The following is a 20,179-nucleotide window of genomic DNA, read 5'->3' on the forward strand; positions in this document are numbered from 1 at the left end:
ATATCTGTTTGCAAGTCTCTTGTAATTTTGCACCCATGGGAGAGAGGAACCAAAAAGGACTTTTTCTAGCCCTAGCAGAAATGAAAATTGGGATTCAACTTGCAAAGCCAAAGTTGTGTTCTTCCCCTCCTAGAGATCAGAATGAGGATGAGTACAAGAGAGGGCCAAGGGAAAAATTTGTTCCAGCTTTGAATTTTACTTCCATTTATTTCATAAAACATCGGTCCTATTTCCATAAAATTGAAGTTAGCCTATTTCTTCAAAAAATTTTTTGTTTCATTTTTAGAGATTGCACTTACTCAGCACCATCTAGTGGACCGACTGCTATTGTCATTTAGAATACAGCTGGTCTTCGTAAACCATACAGCAAATTAGAGCATGCAGTCCTTATAGTGTGACTGATGTACCTAAAGTATGTTTGTGACTCTGTAACAGAATCAGAAGAAGATCAGCAGTTGTTTAGTTGAAAAGGAGCGGTGTGAAGGAAAGAAAGTTTAAGATATGTGCGGGTAGTGGTGCCTGTTACCTCCTGCATTCCTTTAGTTCTGAGCTCCAGCCTGCTTCTCTGCCTTACCACGTGATGCCGTCTAGGTTGTAAGCTTCTCTAAGGCAGGGTTCTGGAATACGGTTTCTTTGTGCAGTACCACACAGCACAAATCACAGCCTGATTGTCACTGTGATACAAATGATAAATACGAGCTGGTGCTAACAGTGAGCTCCGAAGTCCTCACCTGAGAAAAATGCTCTGGAGTCTGATTTAAATTGTAGGCAAGGAATTCAGTGTTTGGCTTTTTAAAAATACATGATTTTATTTAAAGGAAAAAAAAAAATCCCTTGGGAAGACCTCCCTATAGAGTGTGCATGTGCAGAAAGCAAGAGAATTGTCAGGTCATCCCAGTGGCTGCCTGGGGAGTCTTCCTAAAACAAGGGGTCTGTGGCTCCGGTCTTTTGGGGGTGTATGGGAACAGGTTTGCTTTTTCCAGTTCTAGCAAGAAGGGCTGAATCTCTGGAAAAATGAACGTCTCTAGAAGCCTGGGTGTTTTTGCAGCCCTGGCTACATCACCAGCAGCCTACTGCTCTCTCTTAAATAAGGTTTCTTTGGCAGCAAGCCTTTGATTTCGTAGCTCCAGTTGCAAATGAAGGGAGAGCAAAGAGGGGAGATCCTGAGTCTCTGGGCAGAAGACCCTGACAAAAGCTGCAGATGTGTGGGTGAGAGCAGGCAGCCAGTGCACTTGCTCAGTGACAGCAGGCAAGCACCTCAGGCAAAACCTCCCTCCAGCGTAAGGAGCAGCGAGCATCATCGAGAACAGGGGGAACTACAGAAAATAGCAGCAAAGCAAAATTGCATTATAGCGAATGCACCAAGCTGTAACATCTCCCCCTTTAAACTTCCTTGCGTTTTAACATTTCATCACTTTAGGGGCTATTGGTTTTGTTCAATTCACATGTTTTGGACAATGACAATAAGTGGGTCAGTTCTATTCTGTAAATTTGTATGCATTAGCACAATAACATCGTGCTGAGGTTTCAAAAAAAGTTATTCTTAAATAATTCATTAGAAGCATTTCACTTCATTTTTTCCAAAATCTAAATGCGCAGACTAGTTTGTTTCCCAGGTTTAAAGGAACCCAGCACTTAGAAAAGAAAGAAAGAGAGTATTATTTACGTTTTTATGCAGTGCAGCAGTCAGAATGTTGCTTGTCTTCTGGCCTCCTCACAATACTGCCTTGCAACATAACCTCTCCAGGCAGAAGTGACTGGTTTTTCAGATGAAGAAAATAAAGGTTTAGGGATTTTCCTTTTCAAGTTTTACGTCTGGGCCAATAGCTGCAGGTACTGATTGTAGTGTACGTGTGTTCATCCAGTTGAGCGGGTGCAGGCCTGTTTGAAAATCCACTTGGCTTCCACTGACTGCAGCAGAAAACATGGGTCTGAAAAGGTCATAATGTTTAAGTAAACGAATTTAGTGACAGGAATCCTGTTTTGTCAGAGGTTTGGGGATAAATCCTACATGCTGGAAGATACCCATTTACAAAGGACATGGCTCTGCTTTTGTAATAGCTGTGAACCAAACATTAGCTAGCATATGGCAATGCAAGAAAATGCTTAAAATTGTTTCCTCTCTTTCTGTTTCTCCTCTAGCTCTGGGATTGTACACAGTAAATGCCGTATATGGAGATACTATTACTATGCCTTGTCGTCTAGAAGTACCAGATGGACTTATGTTTGGAAAATGGAAATATGTAAGTATAGCTTACCTTTACATTCATTAGAACTGGCATAAGAAGATATGTATTTTTTGTGTGTGAGATTACAAGACTCCAATCGATAGGGTTTCTGCCTCGGATACAAAGACATTCATTCCTGTGTTTGTAAGACTGCAAGATTCCAATCTGCATCATTTCTGCCAAGCATAGATTAGAGGTTTGAGGAATTAATCTCATTGTTCAAGAGAAATAATTACTCAGGAGTTCTCTGCCGACCTGTATTAGAGATCTGGCATGTTACCCAGTGGTGTCTCACTCACTTGACAGAACCGTTGTTGTACGTTTGAATACTTTTGAAGTGGGCTGCCTGAAGCAGGGCGTGCTTCATCCCTGGAAAAGCGCTGTCCCTGGGTCTGGTTGATCTGATAGTCACTCAGTACTGTTTCATGCTTCAGTGTGTTTAATGCACAAGGAAGAAGAGGGCAGAGCTGACCTTGGTAGAGTTGCTGGTGGTTTCACTCCGCCATTTCTGGCATGTGGAGAACAGAGGCAAAAACGCCAGTGCTCTCCTGGTTGTCTCGGTCAGCCTGCAGTAGGAACACCGCAGGATGCGCTTCTCCTATATGTGATTGGTATCCAGTGCCAAAAGGAGAATAAGCGTATCAAAGTCAAATGAAACCTGAAAGCATACCTGGAAGAAACCGCCAGGATGCCAAAACCCTTTTGCTTCTCAGACTGACATCCGGACAACGGGTTTTCCTGCTTCTGTAAAGTTCATCTAAATCTCCTCTGGTGCTCTAACCAAAATGCTACCAGCAATAACGGGTGATATTTACTCTGACAGTGGATTTAAAATTACATAGTTCTCTCTCTCTCTCTCTCTTTTTAAATGGCATCCACCTGCCTATTTTACAGCAGACTGGTCTGCCACTGGGGCGTTTCATAATCCCCCCCAGCTCCTTCCCTTGGACCTGAAAGTTTGCAGCTTTTGCAGCCCTCATCCACTCAAGAGTTCCTGCTCCACAAACGTGTTTTGGGAAATGAAGTCAGAAGTCTGTGGAGGACGTTTCCCTAAAAGGGACAGTGAAACTGTTTCATATAAGCGTTCCGAAGATGCAGGGCCTACGTTTTGCAATGTGCTTTTTAGCCTGCTGACTCTTCTTGGGAAGAAGTCCATCTGTACGAAGATGCAAGGCTATTTTGAGAAAAAGAAATGCATTATCTCTTTCCAGTGCATTTGGATTGCTCATCTCAGACGAGTACCAAGCAGCAAATGGAGATGTTATAGCTTCTCCTAAATGGAAAGGGACATGAAACCTAATGTGCAGAAAAGCCCGTCCAATTGCTATTGTATGAAATTGTTGACATAGCCCGCACAACCAAGTGAAAGTGATACCCATTCTCCCAGGGCAGCTCCCAGCATCGCAACACTTGTTTTTAGCAGGGGGAGGGTTTAGTTCAGGTTTTTTTTGGTTGGGTGATTATTTCATTGGAAGAAGGAGGAACTCCGTTTTCTGCTCTGCTGCCTTGGAATTAGCAATTCAGGTTGCTGGTGGGAGCCCGGGGCCGCTGGGAGGCTTGCACCATGGCAGGAGCAGGTGCTGCTCCCTTTAGCGTCTACCTGTGCGTGCTCGTGCACTGGGTAGGCTTACGGAGTTAAAAGGTCGTTTGCACTTGACAGCCAACTTTGCGTGTATTGAGTCAAGGCAAAGCTTTCTTTCCTGTGTGACAGACATCTGGAGTAATCCGAGAGTTAAAAGGGGGAGAGGAAGAAAGGCTATAAGGGAATTTAAACTTCACATTAGCTGTTGCCTACTGCTCCCTGCCTGGCTCTGACACCACTCATCTCTTGTCACAGCATCGTCATGCTTTTGTGGGCTCTGCAGTCAAGCTGAGGTATTGTGCTGGGAACACTACTCGCATCAGTGCCGCAAGGTGCAAGGGATAAAAGGGAATGAAAACCTTTTCCAGCCCCCAGCACAATACTGAACGTAAAGATGGAGTCAACCTTTCACCTCACTTTATTTAAAGGCAGACAGTGTCTGTCCCCGCTCGGGGGGAGCGGAGGGGTGGGGAGGGAATGAAATTCTGCAGAACTCAGCCTGTAACTTTGTCTCTTATAAAAATAAATTTTTGATATGGTAGGTTCGTGCAAGGCTGTCAACTTTGTATTCTTTCTTAGGATGGCAACTGCATACTTATTAATATAAGGAGGATGTCTAGAAAATGATATCTTGCAGATTATCCTGAGATGCATAAATAACAGTATTTGATTGTATGTATATTCCCATGCCACAAGCTCTTGGGTCCTTTAAAAACAAAACAAAAAGCTAAAAACTAATTTAGAATAAAATAGGAAGTTATGTCTGATTAAATCCTGCATTTGGAATGAAGTCTGAATATTGCAGACAAACAATATGAATATGTAAAACAATCATGAAAGAAAAGGAAACCGAAGCTTTTGAGCCTAGCTCACAAATGCTTCTATTTCAAATACTTTTTCATACACACAGAGGCAGGTGGTGCCAGAACCACCAGCCTTCATCAGAGAAAGCCCTATGCTATGCTGAGATTGAGCCAAGGGACTGAAATTATTTCTACTGATGATATTCTCAATGTGTACCATGGCAGTCTTAAACTAGCTCTCGTATTACACTGAATTTCTTGTTTGTACAGCAGAAATTAATCGGGGAAAAAAGCCATCTGGTGTAGTTTTCAGATTTTTTTAAATTATGGGTTTGTACCAATTGCAGATCTTCAGGAACTTCTAAATGAGTGTTTACACAAAATAGAGGTGTTTATCCTTTTATTATAGGAAATGCCAAATGGATCTCCAGTATTTATTGCCTTCAGATCATCAACAAAAAAAAATGTACAATATGATGATGTACCAGACTACAAAGACAGGTTGAGTCTCTCGGAAAACTACACATTATCCATCAAGAATGCAAGAATCAGTGATGAAAAGAGATTTGTATGTATGCTAGTTACAGAAGATGATGTTTCTGAAGAGCCAACGATAGTCAAAGTCTTCAGTAAGTAAATCTAGTTGTTACTACTGTTAACGTTCATCAGCATCTGAATCGTAAATTATGGAAAATTTTGTTTAAGGGAAAGATTAAAGCCAAGAAAGTAAGTTTGGCTGAGTAAATTACTAAGACTAGCAAATTTCTGCAGCTTTCAAAAATGTAATCTACTGGTGGCATTTACATAACAGGACTGCCTGCACTTGCAGTTTATTCATGATAAGTGCTGGCTCAAAGAGAATTTTAGGCTTTGATAATGACTCACTTATGTGATGTCATTTGGCCTTGGAAATGAAAAATGTAAAATTAGCACTGATTATTTTCCATTTGTTCTCCGAGCAAATTTTTCTGCAGGAGGGAAGCATTAACTGTGTGCAGTCTGCAGGATTAGATCAGTGGAGAGGTTTAAACCAGCTCCGGGCAGCTAGTATGCAACGGTATGAACTGTGAGTGAGCGAGTGAGAGGCTGGAAAACAAGTTGCTAGCCCCAAGGCTTATTTTGTCCCCGGCTGAACTATCAGGAGGAAGACCAGTCTGCAGTTCCATTTTAGAGCACAGCAGAGTTTATTAGCGTTTGATATCGCTACAAACTGATTGCAAGGCTGATCCACAGTGTGAACCCCAGCGCTCTGAGGCGCAGTCCTGCTCTGAGCTTGCACAAGAGCGTGGACAAACCTGGCCTCTTCCTGGTGCTGATTCAGAGCAGACGTATAATCCCTCAAACCCTGACTCAGCTTGTGGAGGCGTCCGTTACTCCTTTTTAGGGGCGCAGGTCTGCAGAGGCTAAGGTTAGTGTTTGTAAATGCTGCCCTGTGACTGCGGTGGGTATCTTCCTCAGCTTTGGGTTTTCATATGGCTTTTTTTGGCCTTTGTTGCTCTTCAGATGCAGATTCACACAGTCAGAGTCAGTCTCTGTTGTGGGAACGCATTGCTTGCAGGGATGGGCAGTTTCAAACATCACACTTTTGCTTGAAAAACATGAATTCATGTTTTGGAAGGGCACCCTTACTCTTCTCTCAGGGAGAAGGTGTCAGGGAGTTGTCGGTGGTGTCTAGGTAGAAGTTTGTCAGTGGCATGAATGAGTTTGAAGCTACATTAGGAGTCAACAGTAATTCCTTTCCCTCATTTCACTTTCAGTTTGACTGCAAGAACAATCGAATTAATGACAACAGGGAGGAGTGTGCTCAGAGCATGCATAGTAAACACAGCGCTTCAAAGGAAATGATAAAGAATTATGTTTATTTATCGCACAGCAGTAAATAATGTAGATGAGAGTGGTATATGGTGAAACAAAATGCTAACTGCTTGAATTACTGTGTACTATACTAAATATTAACACAATGCTAACTCAGCCATGGAGCACAGCTTGTGTGTTTTATTGTATGCATTAATACTAATAGAGAAAGCTTCTGTTTACTAAGGAAGATAAGAATAGAGGATGCCATGCATGTAATATGGCCGACTTAGCACTGCAAGAAAAAATTACCTTTGCAGCTTTTCATTGTAAGTTCACAACTTTATTTAGGGTTCTCTTAACTCTTCTTTGCATTTAACTTCCTTGAGTCTGGTTTTGGGGGTTTCATTTTTTGTGCTTGCTTGCTTGCTTGCTTGTTCTCATTACGAAAGAGTTGAGTAGACTGCAAGCTTCATTTATTCGACCGGTGGAGTTTCTAACTCGTTGAATCACAGATACAGCACTAGGCTGCAGCAGTGCGAACCCTCATAAACCAGAAGTCTTGTGTACCTGAAACTCAGCTGTATCCCAGAAGCCCTGACTGAAGCTGGGCTTCACTGGAGCTTGTCACGTCCTCAGCTGTGCTACCTGATTAACTCAGAACTAACGAGCTGAAATGGCTCATTGCACAGGTACCACCTGCTAGTCTCACTCACCGGACTACTCAAACAAGCTCTACCAGCTTTCCAGATGGATCCTGTCAGCATCTTTTTTCTGGAATTCAACGGCCGGTTTCCAAAGCAGGGCAGCCTAGCACACATGAGCTGCTGTCCTGCTACACCAGTGCTTGGCTTTTGCAGGCAGTGAGCTCTTTTGCCCCCTATTATTGGGCCTATATAGAGTTGCAAAGTACTCTGGCAAGCTCTTAAGCCGAGAGATAAGCAGCGTGCTGAAGTTGCAAACCCACCAAAGTGGGCTCTGCTGTTGCCAAGTTTAAAATTTCTTCTCGCTTCAGACGCTGAGCTAGTGAATGCCAAATAAGTCTTTTATAGTGAATTACCTTGGTGCGCACGCTGTGGCTGTGGGGATCTGGCAGCAGGTGTGTCCTTTCGGAGGCTGCTCTGAGAGAGCAGGTGGCGGCCTCTCAACTGGAGCATCTGCTCTGTCACCAGAGCACTCAAAACAGGGAGAGCCATACAGGGGCATACGGAGCAGGAGGTCCTCCCCTTCCCTCGGTAGGAGCGTTGTGGGGTGGGTCCAAAGCACAGAGTAAGTCTTCCTGAACTGCTCCTGGGGGACACGAGATGAAAGGAGGCAAAGCTGAGGTGGGGGAAGGTGGTGTGGTTTGTGGTTTAATCAACTGGTGACTGTGACAGGCAGCCAACTATACCTGTTTATGGGACCCGAAAATCTGAACCAGAAGGCCTGTTAATGGTCTTGTAAAACCTAATTTGCTTGAACTGACAGGAAAATGCTTTGTCCTTGACAGGTTCTTACAGAAAATAGGTTAACCTTTTTCCTTTAAAACTAACAAAAGAGAATTAAACATGCACATATTTAAAAAAAAAAAAATTGTTAGCCCTTTGAAGAAATTGTGATGGTCTTGGTATATAGCTTTGACTGTTTTGTTTGTTTTTTGGTTTTTTGCCACAAGCAAAGTTGTTTGAAAATGTCAAATGAACAGCTTCTTTTATTGCCTTTCATTTCCCTTTTGTGCTGTTGTTCTTGCTCCATCCTGGCAAAGAGTATCTGTACGTTTGTGTGCACACAAACACATGCACACAGAATGAATGGATTATTGTGGAAACACGTTGGCTTGCTATCTTTGTGACAGCAGGAGCAATACACCTGCACATCAGTAACTTCATCAGTGTGCTGAGATTTTGGCAAGATGGTGTGAAGTTCACTTTGGGCTGCGATTACTGATATACATACGTTATTTCATAGGGAGCTTGGTTTGGGAAAAAGGTTCTGTAAGCTGGCATGGTTAAGAATGTTTCAGTCTGTGAAAGTATATAATGCGTGGGCTTATTTAAGCAGTATAGCTAGGGTGCAGAGGCTTTCTTCAAATGTATAAACATTGATTCCCCCCCCCCCTTTTAAAATTGTGAGGAAAACTGTCTCTTTTGGAGATAAAAATTTGCATTCTGGGCTTCAGGCCAAACTATTTTAACTGACAAGTTATATAGTCTCCAGAAAGTAGTTTTTTATGATGGAAATGCTGATAGATCCTCCACTTTGGCAAGCTAAGAGGTCCATCTACCATAATAAAAGTAAATAAGAAGACATACTGGCACTGAAGAAAAAGTTTATTTTTTTTAGGAGAGTCATAACTGACTCAGAATCAGTTAAAGTAATTACACTTATCTCTATCATCTAAATTTCTTAAATGTAACAATCCCAGTTAGGAAAAATAAACATTAGACGAATGATTAGGTTGAATTTGTTCCCTTATAACGTGACAGCTCAGCTACAGTAATATCCACAGTAAAGCTGCTTTTCTGTTGCTATAGTTTCTGTACCACTGGTTCCTTCTCCAGCATGTGTATCATATAAATCAGACAGAGCAGATCAGGTTCTCTCCTCCCAGGTGCAGAACTAGTCTGCCTGGCTAAAATATACATTGTCAGAATGCATGGAATTCATTATGGAAAGTATGACACGTTTTAAGGTGATGGTTCTTCCTTCTCAATCCATTTGCGAATATTGACGTAGAAGTATCTCACTTTTTCTTCTTTAAATGGCAAAGTGTAGGTAAGGATATACCAGACCAGATTGTTCTATTTAGCCTCAAAGTCTATGTATCTTTTAGTAACTTTTTGTTTTTCAAACAGCTGTTTGTGCTCCCTTCACTAGTACTTTTATCCTATTTATATTTTAGAACAACCCTCTCAACCAGAAATCTTACATCAAGCAGACTTCTTAGAAACAGAGAAGCTACAAATGGTAAGAGCAGCGTTCTCCCTCAAAGTTATGTGCCTGACGGCTGCCTGAAGTCCCTTTGCAGTCAAGACGGAGAGAGGTGATGGGCTGAGGCTCAGAGAGGGTGCGTGTGTGTGCGTTTGTGCGCGCACACCTGCTTGTGAGAGATTGTGGCCAGGCTGAGCACAGAGTAGTTCCCTCGCCATTACTGTATTAGCCCTGCCTGATTCTGCAAGCAGGGGACATCCTGATTTTAGACTCACCACCGAACCCTCTTCTAAATTGTACTTAAGCCTCACTGATGGGATTTGTCCTATTCAAGAAAAATGGTTGGAGTTAAACATTTGAACTTTCTAGAAGTTTTTACCAAAGCAGCATAAGCAAAAATAGAATTATATTAAAACGTAGTGGAGAAAACCAGCGAATAATTCCTCTGTTTTGCAGCTCGGGGAGTGCGTCACACGAGATAGTTATCCCGAAGGCAATGTTACGTGGTACAAAAACGGGAGAGTTTTGCAGCCTGTGGAAGAAGGTACGTTTCAATAATGGCCAATGTCTCTGAATCCACAGAGAGGTGCATGTATGAAGAACTGTTTTTATAAGAGTTGCTCTGCTTTAGTCTAACGTATTGTTCCTTTGAGGAAGACTACTCATACGGAAGGATGAAGCTGAAAGGAAACCTCTAGGCCTTTCAGAGCACCCAAGCTACGCCATATAATACCTCTCTTTCAGTTCCAGCTTTAAAACCACATCATGCGGCGGAGGGTTGCTTTTGTTAATGCTATTGCAAAGTTATTCTTGAGCCTATGTAGCTAGTAGAAACCTGTATCTAATACCCAACTTCTTACAAGGTATTAACTGTCTCAGTTTCACACCCGTCCAGTATTGTGTTTTAGACCATGTAGATCATAGTCTCCTTATACAGGTATTTACTCTCCAGGATATTTAGGAAGAATATTTCCTTCCCACCCCACCCTCCCTTTCAACTTTGATTTTGACAGGCTGATCAGACCACAATATTTTATGTTCCATAAAACAGAGAATGCTTACAAAATTAAGTTATAAATGTGTATAAAATTGTTTTTGCCAGCGTTTTGAGGTCTTCTTTCTGGCTTACAAAGTAAGCTGAGATTTATAGTAAAAAAACAAAAACTGACCAGTTTCCAATGAGTTTTTTGTTTTGATTTGATTTAAAATGTACGGTATGTTAGGAGTATGTTGTTGATAAAATGTTCCTGGTATACGTCAGTGGCAATACTGGAGGAAAACTGCTTGTACAGTCTCTTGGGTAATTTGTCATGTTGCTTGCATGTTAGCAGCCTGATAACGAATACAGAGCAGGCAACAAAATGTAGGAAAAAGGTTGCAAATTCTGTCTGTGTGACACTGAAACAGTATTTTCTTTTCAGTTGTGGTCATAAATTTGCAAAAGATTGTGGACAAATCAACTGGACTCTTCACCATGACATCATCTCTTCAGTACGTGCCAACAAAGGAAGATGCAAATGCCAAGTTTTCTTGCATTGTGACATATTATGGACCATCTGGCCAGAAAACAATACAGTCTAAACCAGTTGTCTTCGATGTTCACTGTAAGTTATTAAAAAGCATCTATTGCTATACAAAGTCTACCTCGTGGGGAAAAAGCAAAATCAGAGACAGTTTACAAAATTACAGAGACGTTGCTGCTTGGCTGTCGAGACAGTTTCTTCAAAGCTGGTTTGCAGCAAGAAGGGCCGAGTACATTGTCTGTGTAATTTTTACTTATCTTCAGATTTACCTGAGAATTCTTCCTTTCTAACAGTAGAATACTGACTATCAAGATTGCATTGACAAGAGGAAAGTGGTAACCACAAAAAGTTACAGTGAAATGGGCTTTTCAGAACTTTAACAGAAGTTAGAGTGGTTGATTAGAGTCACTGCCTGTGCCCCCTGAAATATGCAATAAATACACAATATAGTTTTTAGTGGACTCAAATGTTTTTCATTTTTGCAGAGTCAGCACCAAACAGCTAATATTGGCAGACTACCTTGCACAAAATGCAGTGGCTTCTCCACAGCTGTAAGATGCTGATTTTTACATTTAAAATGTATCATTTGAATATTGGTAGACTTTTAAGTAGAGAATTTGTGTAAATCATTACTTCTAGCTGGCCTGTGTCCTGAAGCAACTCCCTTACTGTGTTACTGACTGATGTGGGAATCATAATTTTCCTTTGAATAAAGTCAGTTGGCAAGGAAAGGTCAGAGGGGGTGGTAGCAGTTAGAAAGGAGGGAAGAGGTGTTTCATTGTAAAATGACACTTCTAAAGGACTGTAGAAGACAGCAGGATGAAGAAGAACAGAAGATATGCAAGATGTCCAGTCAGGTGTTATCTTTCTGTACACTTCAGGTGATACCTCAGCTTATAAAAGAGAAGTCCCTGTTTTGGGAATGATAGGGTCTAAGTATACAGTCCAGACATCTAATTGGGTCTTAGTATACATTGTGTGACAACTCTGTAATCCAGCTGAATACAAAGAAAATTAGTAAGGCACTGGATTTCTCCAGCTAGCAGGTGTGCTCCATTGCCTTGAAAACAAAAGCTACAGGCTTGAAGTGGCAGGGTATGTTCTACCTAGATGATTGGTTGCTTCTCCTTCATGGGTAACATTTGTTGAGGAGCAGAGTAGGGGATCTGTTTCGAACTTGGTCAAATCAAATCAAACCTTGGAGCAGTTGCTCCTTGTTTTCACCTGGAGAAGCCGGAGTATAAATTAAGGCCTTATTTTCACCAGCTGTTTCTCCAGAATGACAACCAGCAGAACTAATGGAGGAGAAAACCTCTGGGACAGTAACCATTATCCTTGGAAATAACACAAAGATTTCAAGCCTGCAGACACCTAGCCCATCACTTTAAAGCTAGAGTGACCCAAACTTTTGGGTTTGCTTTAAAGTTGGGTACCAAATTTCAGTGGAGTTTTTTTTCTGTTGTCTGTGGAGCCCCATGACCGTGAATAACTCCTGCTGTGAATGCAGGTGTTCACAGTAGTGTCACAGAAGTGTAATGACCAGAAAGCACTTGTTGCTGTTACTTGCCAAGAGATGCTCTGCTGTCCCCATTTTCCCACCGCTTTCATGCGTTAGGCTGCTTCACCTGTTGACGATGAGGCTCTTGCGGATTTCTGTGATGCATGTACTCTGTGCGCGTGCAATTAAGAACTACTCAACGTGAAGGAAAAAGAAGGCTGCACAGCACTGCAGAATAGTCACTGCGCCAGATACCACGTACACTCCGTGTTAAAGACTTAATGTTTGCTAGACTAGCTCTTTTAATCCTGGTCTAGTAACACACAGTTTAATTAAGACAGTTCATCCTCCAGAGATGGACAGTATCATTGTACTGCTAATTAGCCAGCAGTAGGAGGCAGGCACACCCTTCAGTACCCCTTCAGTACTGAAGAGGCCTCAAGTATCAACTTTGTTTGGCTTTAGAGTATGGGGTTACCCAATTTCCTTTCTGAGTATTTTCATTTGCTGTAACTTCAATTCCTTACTCTGCTCAAATGCATCTCCAAATGAATTTTTGAAGCTCTTTATTAATAGATGTCCAAAGCTTCAACAGATGGATTTCTTGACTGATGTTAACTGATGATAATGACATGTCTGATTTGTTTTTGTTTTTTAATTTGGTTCAGTGATCCTAATTAGTTTCTTTCTAAATAAATGTGATTTTTTTTTTTTAATGAGTCAAATGTAATGCAGATGAAAAAAAAATGGCAGACTCCAACTCTAAGAAATGGAAGTCTTTCAGCCTTTTTTTTCAGATTGGCTGTCAAAACTATTATGTTTTGCATCTCTGAAACAAGTAGGAAAAAATCATAAAGACGACCTGCTCTTCATTCTGGTATTTAGCGTGATTCCTTGCAACTTACCCATTTATCATAAAGAAATGGGGAGAGCATGCTTAAAACGATGCCTGCATAGGAGTTCTTTTAAAGACCTGTTCAGTCAGGATTTGAGAAATGTTTTACTGGGTTTTTTTAGCTCTGGGTTAGTGCAGTCTCTAGTACTTAAGTGTTTAATAGCTAATTGGCATCCTGGAAGCAACCAGCCACTGTAACATAGTGTAAGAAGAGTGAATTAGCTCCTGCCGAGCTGGGTGCTAGTTGGAAATGGATAACTTAGCTCAGCTAGCAGTAGTTATCAGCACTTAACTGTGGGCTCTGGTTTGCAGCTGTGTAGCAAGCAAGCTACCGAAAGCAACATGAGTAATACAAGAGAACTCCGGGAGCTGGATGGTTAGATGGTATCTCAGATATCTAAATTATCTAGACTCCAGTTGTGTTGGGCTCTGCTCAGCGTTAATCAGTATGAAAAGATAATGTTTGTCAGGCAAACTTTCCAGTCATGCCCTGTTGTTAAGTGTCTGTCTTGACTCAAAGGCACTTTATACTCATGCTGCTTCCAGCATTGGTAGTTTTCTTGAAATTGTGCGGAATGATGTCAGTTGTGGCCATGGCGAGTCTGGAATAGCAGCATTCGTCTACTAAATAACTGCCTTTTGGTGCAGAATTTTGCTCTTGCAGAAAGTGGATACAAAGTCTCAGGTTTACAAAAGCACAAGGTAAGATGGGCCAAGCCAGGTATATGTGCCACTAAGAGGCAAGATATACCTTCACCAGGCTGCTCCTGCTTATTAGCGAAAGCAGGGGAGCACATTACTCATGCTAAGCAGCACTCAGCATTGCACTGAACACTGTCTTCCAGTCATCAGGTTCTGTCTTCGTCAGAAGGGTGACCTGTTCAGCTTAGAGAACAATTTAATTAGTCATTTGCTATTTACTTCTGTAGATTTATTTTTCTTTTCCAGTTTAGAGAATGAAATTAAAAATTTTCTCCTGGTTGATTGCAGTAGACAGAAGGGTAAGATATTCCTACAGGAAAGTCTGGTGGTTTGCAAGAGTGTCATTCTTGTTTAATTGTGTCCATTTTTAATCCAGTTCTGTTCATCTCTGTGGAAAAACTTGTTCCAAATTAAAGTCCTAAAGTCTTTCTCATTATAATTGATCCCTTTTCAGTCTTGAGACAAAGCCTAAACGATTCCAGGGTATATCTAGACATCCTTTATGATAACTTTTTCGCATTCGGTCACCTTCACATAAACTTGACAAGCTCCTGCAGCAGGCTAGCTCACCAGACAGCCCCCTGAAACTGGGTTTTTGGCCCAGCAGCCACCAAGAGGCGTGCATGTAATTCCTGGCCAGCTACTTCATCGCATCTGTTGTATTTCACACCAGCAGCGATCCTGGACTTCCCTTTCCTAAGCAGGCAGAGTTGCGCTTCAGCTCTGAAGGTACTGAGCTGGAAGCTGTTCGGACGTGGAAGGGAGCTGAGGCTATTGCACCTGAAGGAGGATGGATGTGGCTTGTTGAAACCTGGTACCACCACTCCTATGAGAAGTGAGAAGCCGTGTCAGGGCTTTCAGTCATTGAGAGGCCACAGCAGAATGCAGCTCCTGTTACTGAGAAATCCCATAGCAGAAGACAGACATGATGAATGCCTTAAGGGTCAGAAGGGCTGTAGAGCACATGCTTCACTAAACACTCAAAATCAACTGTCAGGCAAGGGTTTCTCTGTTGTGTAGATTTTTTTTTTTTTTTTTTTTTAGTATCTAATAAGGTGCACTGTACTGTGTCTTAATGCAAGACTGGCATCTTCGGTAGAATTTTATTTATTCATTGAAATTAAAACAATGAGAGTTATCTGCCTATATTATTTCCTTTAATTTTGTTCATTTTACTTTGTTTTTGAAAAATTATACTTAGGCTTCTACTTAGAAAGAATAGCATCTATTAAAGTATACTCTGTCTTCGCCTTAAAAAAAATTACGAAAGTAAAATGTAAGTTATAGTTCAACTTCACTGAACGTGACAGAAGTATGTTACATTTACAGTTCTGTTGACTATGTTAAGGGTCCTATTATGTTCACCAAACTGATCTTTCTGAAAGCCTGTAGTGATCAGCATATTGAATAGGCTGAACATAGTCGCTTAGTTCATATTTCTTTCTTTTTAATGCAAGAAAGCTATTATCCTAGTACGAACGCAAGGCGTTGAGAGCTTCAGTTGTTTTTCCGATTGCTGCAGTCCTCCAAACAGCGAGCTTCACAGAGGACAAGTTAATCCCTCATAATGAAATCACACCATGAAACTGCTCATACTGATCAGGCTTTTTTTCTTTTAAGCACATGACATGTTTGTAATAATTGCTGTTTCAGTTACAGGTATTTTGGTGAAGAAAAATTTCGTATCATCTGGCTGCTTTGCACTTCATTTGCAAAAATATAGGAAGTGTGATTAACTTCAGTTCTTTTATAAAAAGATCTACACATGCAAATACCTTCACCTGCTTGATGATAAAATTACATAGTCTTCGGCCATGAATATCATATGCATAGTGTTACTGTGTGGTTTTTTGCAGAAGCTATTAAATGTGTACATTATTTTCACAGATCCAACAGAGAAGGTGACTATTCAAGTGCTGTCACAAAGTAGTACCGTTAAAGAAGGCGATAACATCACTCTGAAGTGCTCAGGAAATGGCAACCCTCCTCCACAGGAGTTTCTGTTTTACATTCCAGTAAGTCCTGCCTTGCTGTCACTGCGTAGTGAAATATTCTGTATCATCCCTTCCTACAGACATTGCTATGTGTCAGTGTATACGTGATTTTATAACAAATGAAGGAAGGAATTTGATGCGACTAAAACTGAAGAGAGACATTGGCCATTACATCAGACTCTCTGAGAACGCCTCATTGGCAAAATATTTTGAAAGAACCTCTCCTTCCCCCCACCCCACCTGAACTTTTCTGGGGTTTGGACCTACTAAAAATTGTTAGGCTTCATTTCCCAACATGAGATATTTTGATAAGAAGCAGTTTTGACAAAAGGGGTTTAGCACCTTGAATAAAATCACCTCACCTTCGGTCATAACAGCCAAAGATCCAGCAGTGAAAGTACAGGAAACTGATTCAGCTTTTTTTGGACTTTCACAGATGAATCTTTGTGCAATGTCTTTTAATTAATTAATTGTTTGGTGGCATAACAACACAAAAAAAGAACCAGTGCGACAGTGCAAGAGAAAGCGTAGGACAAATCTGTCAAATGCATAAGATGCAAATTGAGAAAAATAAAGGCTTTGGTTCCATTAATCTTCTTAGTATTGGTGAAATCCACAGACGGATGTGGCTTTATATTCTGAGATTCCTAGTCTTGCTTCCCGTGTCCTGCTTCTCTCTCTATTTTATACCCCTTTTTTTTGTTCCTACTGCAGTAGTGAGCAGAGCTGATCTTGAGAGAGGCCAAAAGCAGTGGCATGCTTTCAGGTATTTCAAAAACTGCATGTCACCCTTTAAACGTAATCCTCGTCTACTTTGGACTCCTGGCGTGTTTGAATTGCTGAAGAGCAGCAGGGGAAACTAGGAGCTGAAGTCCTCTTATCTCAGAACAGCCATTTTAGGTTCAGTGAGTCACCCTAGGAACTCACTATATGCCAGGGAAAAGTGTGTGGTATCTCTCCTTGTTCCAGGATCACAGTGAGCGAGCTAAACACCCCAGATTGTCTTATCTTCAGTTTCCCTGCTACCTGATACTAGTCCTTTCTCTCAAGGAGAGCTGGAATTGCTGGTTTCTTTGCAAGACCTAGGGATATTGTGACAAACCTGGTAAATCTCTTTCTGGATTCAGAGATACGAAATAGGGTATCATTCTATGCTCGTTTCAAAGGCGACCTAAATGAGTCAGTTGTAATCAGGTGGGAACTGGACAGCCAGAAAGCAACATTTTCTGGCTAATTCAGAACACCAGTTTCTGTAGGTAACTGCACATGAGTCAGTGTATACCCTTACAGGCTCCGTACCATGATATGGATAGAGCAAGGTTTGCTCGTGCTGTTTAAAAATGTGTAATGCAGCACAATTCATTTCATGATTTTTCCTAAACTGAGTATATCTTTTGAGATACAGATTTAGAAACACAATTTGTTTTGCTGTTGTGATTTCTCTAACATTCTTATTTGTAGACTGTTTCAGTCTTTTGTTTTCTTCCCATTTTCTTTCTGCTAAACTTTCAGATTTTATACTTCAATGTCCTCTTAAGATAAGTTAGTCATTCAATTAAAAAGTAAGCTTTTAATTGTAGGTGTTTTCTAAAACCATGCTGTCATGCAGGAAATAAACCTTAACATTATTAGTAGGCAACTACACTTCAGTGATGCTGCGTCTTTACATATTTTGGAGTATTTCAGGATCCTTATAATAATAAAAAACCTCAACAAAAATGCATGTTTTTAGCAGGCCCATATACAATAAATGTTTTGTTTTCCATCCACAGGGAGAAGCAGAAGGTATAAGAAGCTCGGATACTTACATAATGACAGATGTGAGGCGAAATGCAACAGGAGAATACAAGTGCGCTCTGACTGACAAAAGCATGATGGATTCAACGACCATCACTGTGCACTGTAAGTCATTGCATTTTGCACTCCTAGTTAGGATACAGAACTATCTTGCACCTTCTGGGATGGTCTTTCTCTCCTTTGCTTAGGTAGATTAGTCCAGTTAACCTACAGGAGAATGAATGATGTGGTTGGTTTAGTGTCAGGGCTTTTTTTTATTTATTTTTATTTATTTTTTCTAATGTATTTCTGTTTGAAAACCTTAACTTTCCCAATTCATTGGCTTAGATACAGATTCACTTTATGTAACCTCTGTATAGTAGATTATATTCTAGTCCAGTAACCTACAGGAGAATGAATGATGGTTTAGTGTCAGGTCTTTTTTTTTATTTATTTTTATTTATTTTTTCTAATGTATTTCTGTTTGAAAACCTTAACTTTCCCAATTCATTGGCTTAGATACAGATTCACTTTATGTAACCTCTGTATAGTAGATTATATTCTTGCACTGTCACATACAGTGAAAATTCTGATATTTTATGTTTCACTCATGTGAACATATATATATGGCAAATTATTGTGCTCCAGCTGTGCCTTACAATGTAGCCAAACACACAAGCTGGCCCACACTGGTATCACTGAAGGTCATTCTTCATAGTCAAATTCACATTAGTCTAATATCCTTTCATCTTATCTCAGTGAGGTTAACATGTAAGGAGTCTAGAGAAGAGACTTAGGAATGCATTATGTTCACATAGGACAAGCTGCTTTTTTCACTTTTCCCAGAATGAGGAGAGCTACAGAGCTCAGTGAAGTTTCTTTAGCTGGATGCTGGAGTATTTACTCACACTTTATCAGCACCACTTTAAAAGCAGCCATTGAACTCGTTGAACCATTGAAGCAATGGTTGCTTTTCAATGGTTGCTTTTAATCTCTTTATGTGAGAAAACAAGAGCAGGAACTCTTTCAAACTTTGCTGTACTATCACAGGCTGTGAAATGAGACTCAGTCCCATGGTACTAGGTTTCCCCTAGAAACATTGATGGTCTGTAGTCTTCCCAGTAGCACAAATACCTTTGTTTACAGGTTCAGAGGGACATGATGGATAATGAAGTTTAAAGGCTTCCAGAGTAGTTATACTTTACATAAAAAGAAACTTCATGTTTGTATACTTGGTTCTGATTTTTTTTTTTTTGGAAGAGGTACAATGCATGCAGAATGTATCTGTACATTAATAATTACGATATTCCATTTAATGGATATGTTGCATTTAATAAGGTCATCTGCTGTTTTCCTACCCACCCCTTCTCTTTGCCAAGAGTCAGGGTACGTAAGATCTGAAGAGAGCTCCGTAGTACTGCCGCTAGCTGCCCAATATCAAAGGTAGCTTGCTGGTAGTTTGCTGTGGTATAACTGACCCTTTTATTTTACTCCAAGTGGATTGCATGTCTACTTGTACTTCCATAAATAGTTACTCTAAAGAATGGCTTCTTCAGCTCCAAGTTATTTATAACAAGCCAGTTTTCCTTTCTCTGCTATTTTGTCTGCATGTCAGAAGAGCTTTACTACACAAGAGAAGTATGTATTTTCTTGACAGAAGTCTTTCCAGTGTTGGCAGCTAGTGCAGCTACTCAGAACTCGTAGGTACAATCTAGTATCCTACTGCTTCGCTTCACTTAGGGTTCGTTTCGTTTTGTTTTTCTTAAAGACCTCTATCTGCCATAAAGCCTTTGCTTAGTGAGGAGCAGTGGCCTGGAGTAGTTCTGTAACTTTCTGAATGCCCAGACCTTTGTAGCTGTGTGACAATCTGTCTTAAAGCTACTTTGGTGTCTTGTCCTATGCTGGTCTAAAGCATTTCTGCAGCATGTTTTCTAGTGAGGGGGACTTCTCTGAAAAAGTCATAAAATCCGTAGATACTTTGTAATATCCTTCTCCATCTGTTAATTGCTTACTTTATATTAATTTTCCAGCATAACTCCCTAATTTTTAGTGCTTTCTGATTCTAATGTACTTACATATTTTTGTTGTTAGATCTTCAGATTTTTTTTATGCCTCCATGGTGTTTTTTCTCCTTCAAACAATACTTATTAACACCTATCAAATCCTACTTTTTCCTCTCTCTTTTCCTTTATTGCTTACCTTTTCACATATGGATGAATATTGCTGTCTATGGCGTTACACTGAAAAAGCCTTCATTCTGAGTCAGGGCTTTTTGTTTCCTCACATCCAACCTTGGCACTTTAGATTTTTTTATTTTCACTTAAAAAAAAAAAGAAACCACAACAAAAACCAGGCAATATAATAATTTTAGTATAAATCTGTGAATCTACTTACAGTAATTTGTAACATTTCAACTGTAGTGTTTTTTCCCAAACAGGTTTTATTGAGCATTATAATTACACTGGTTCCTTTCA

The 20,179-nt window shown here is 40.5% G+C and overlaps 1 protein-coding gene across 1 annotated transcript in view; it reads left to right on the forward strand.

Moving 5' to 3' along the window:
- The first annotated feature begins 2,140 nt into the window (after positions 1-2,140).
- ALCAM (activated leukocyte cell adhesion molecule) overlaps positions 2,141-20,179 on the forward strand; it is a 38,411-nt gene continuing 20,372 nt past the window's right edge. Inside the window, exons 1-7 of the mRNA XM_009321369.1 lie at positions 2,141-2,243; positions 5,023-5,242; positions 9,289-9,353; positions 9,774-9,861; positions 10,739-10,921; positions 15,823-15,950; positions 17,702-17,831. Of these exons, the coding sequence (XP_009319644.1) occupies positions 2,190-2,243; positions 5,023-5,242; positions 9,289-9,353; positions 9,774-9,861; positions 10,739-10,921; positions 15,823-15,950; positions 17,702-17,831 (868 nt within the window). The 5' untranslated portion in view covers positions 2,141-2,189. The remainder of the gene's footprint in view (positions 2,244-5,022; positions 5,243-9,288; positions 9,354-9,773; positions 9,862-10,738; positions 10,922-15,822; positions 15,951-17,701; positions 17,832-20,179) is intronic.

This window comes from Pygoscelis adeliae, unplaced genomic scaffold (genome assembly GCF_000699105.1).
Source record: "Pygoscelis adeliae isolate BGI_AS28 unplaced genomic scaffold, ASM69910v1 Scaffold363, whole genome shotgun sequence".
Taxonomy (NCBI): Eukaryota; Metazoa; Chordata; class Aves; order Sphenisciformes; family Spheniscidae; genus Pygoscelis; species Pygoscelis adeliae.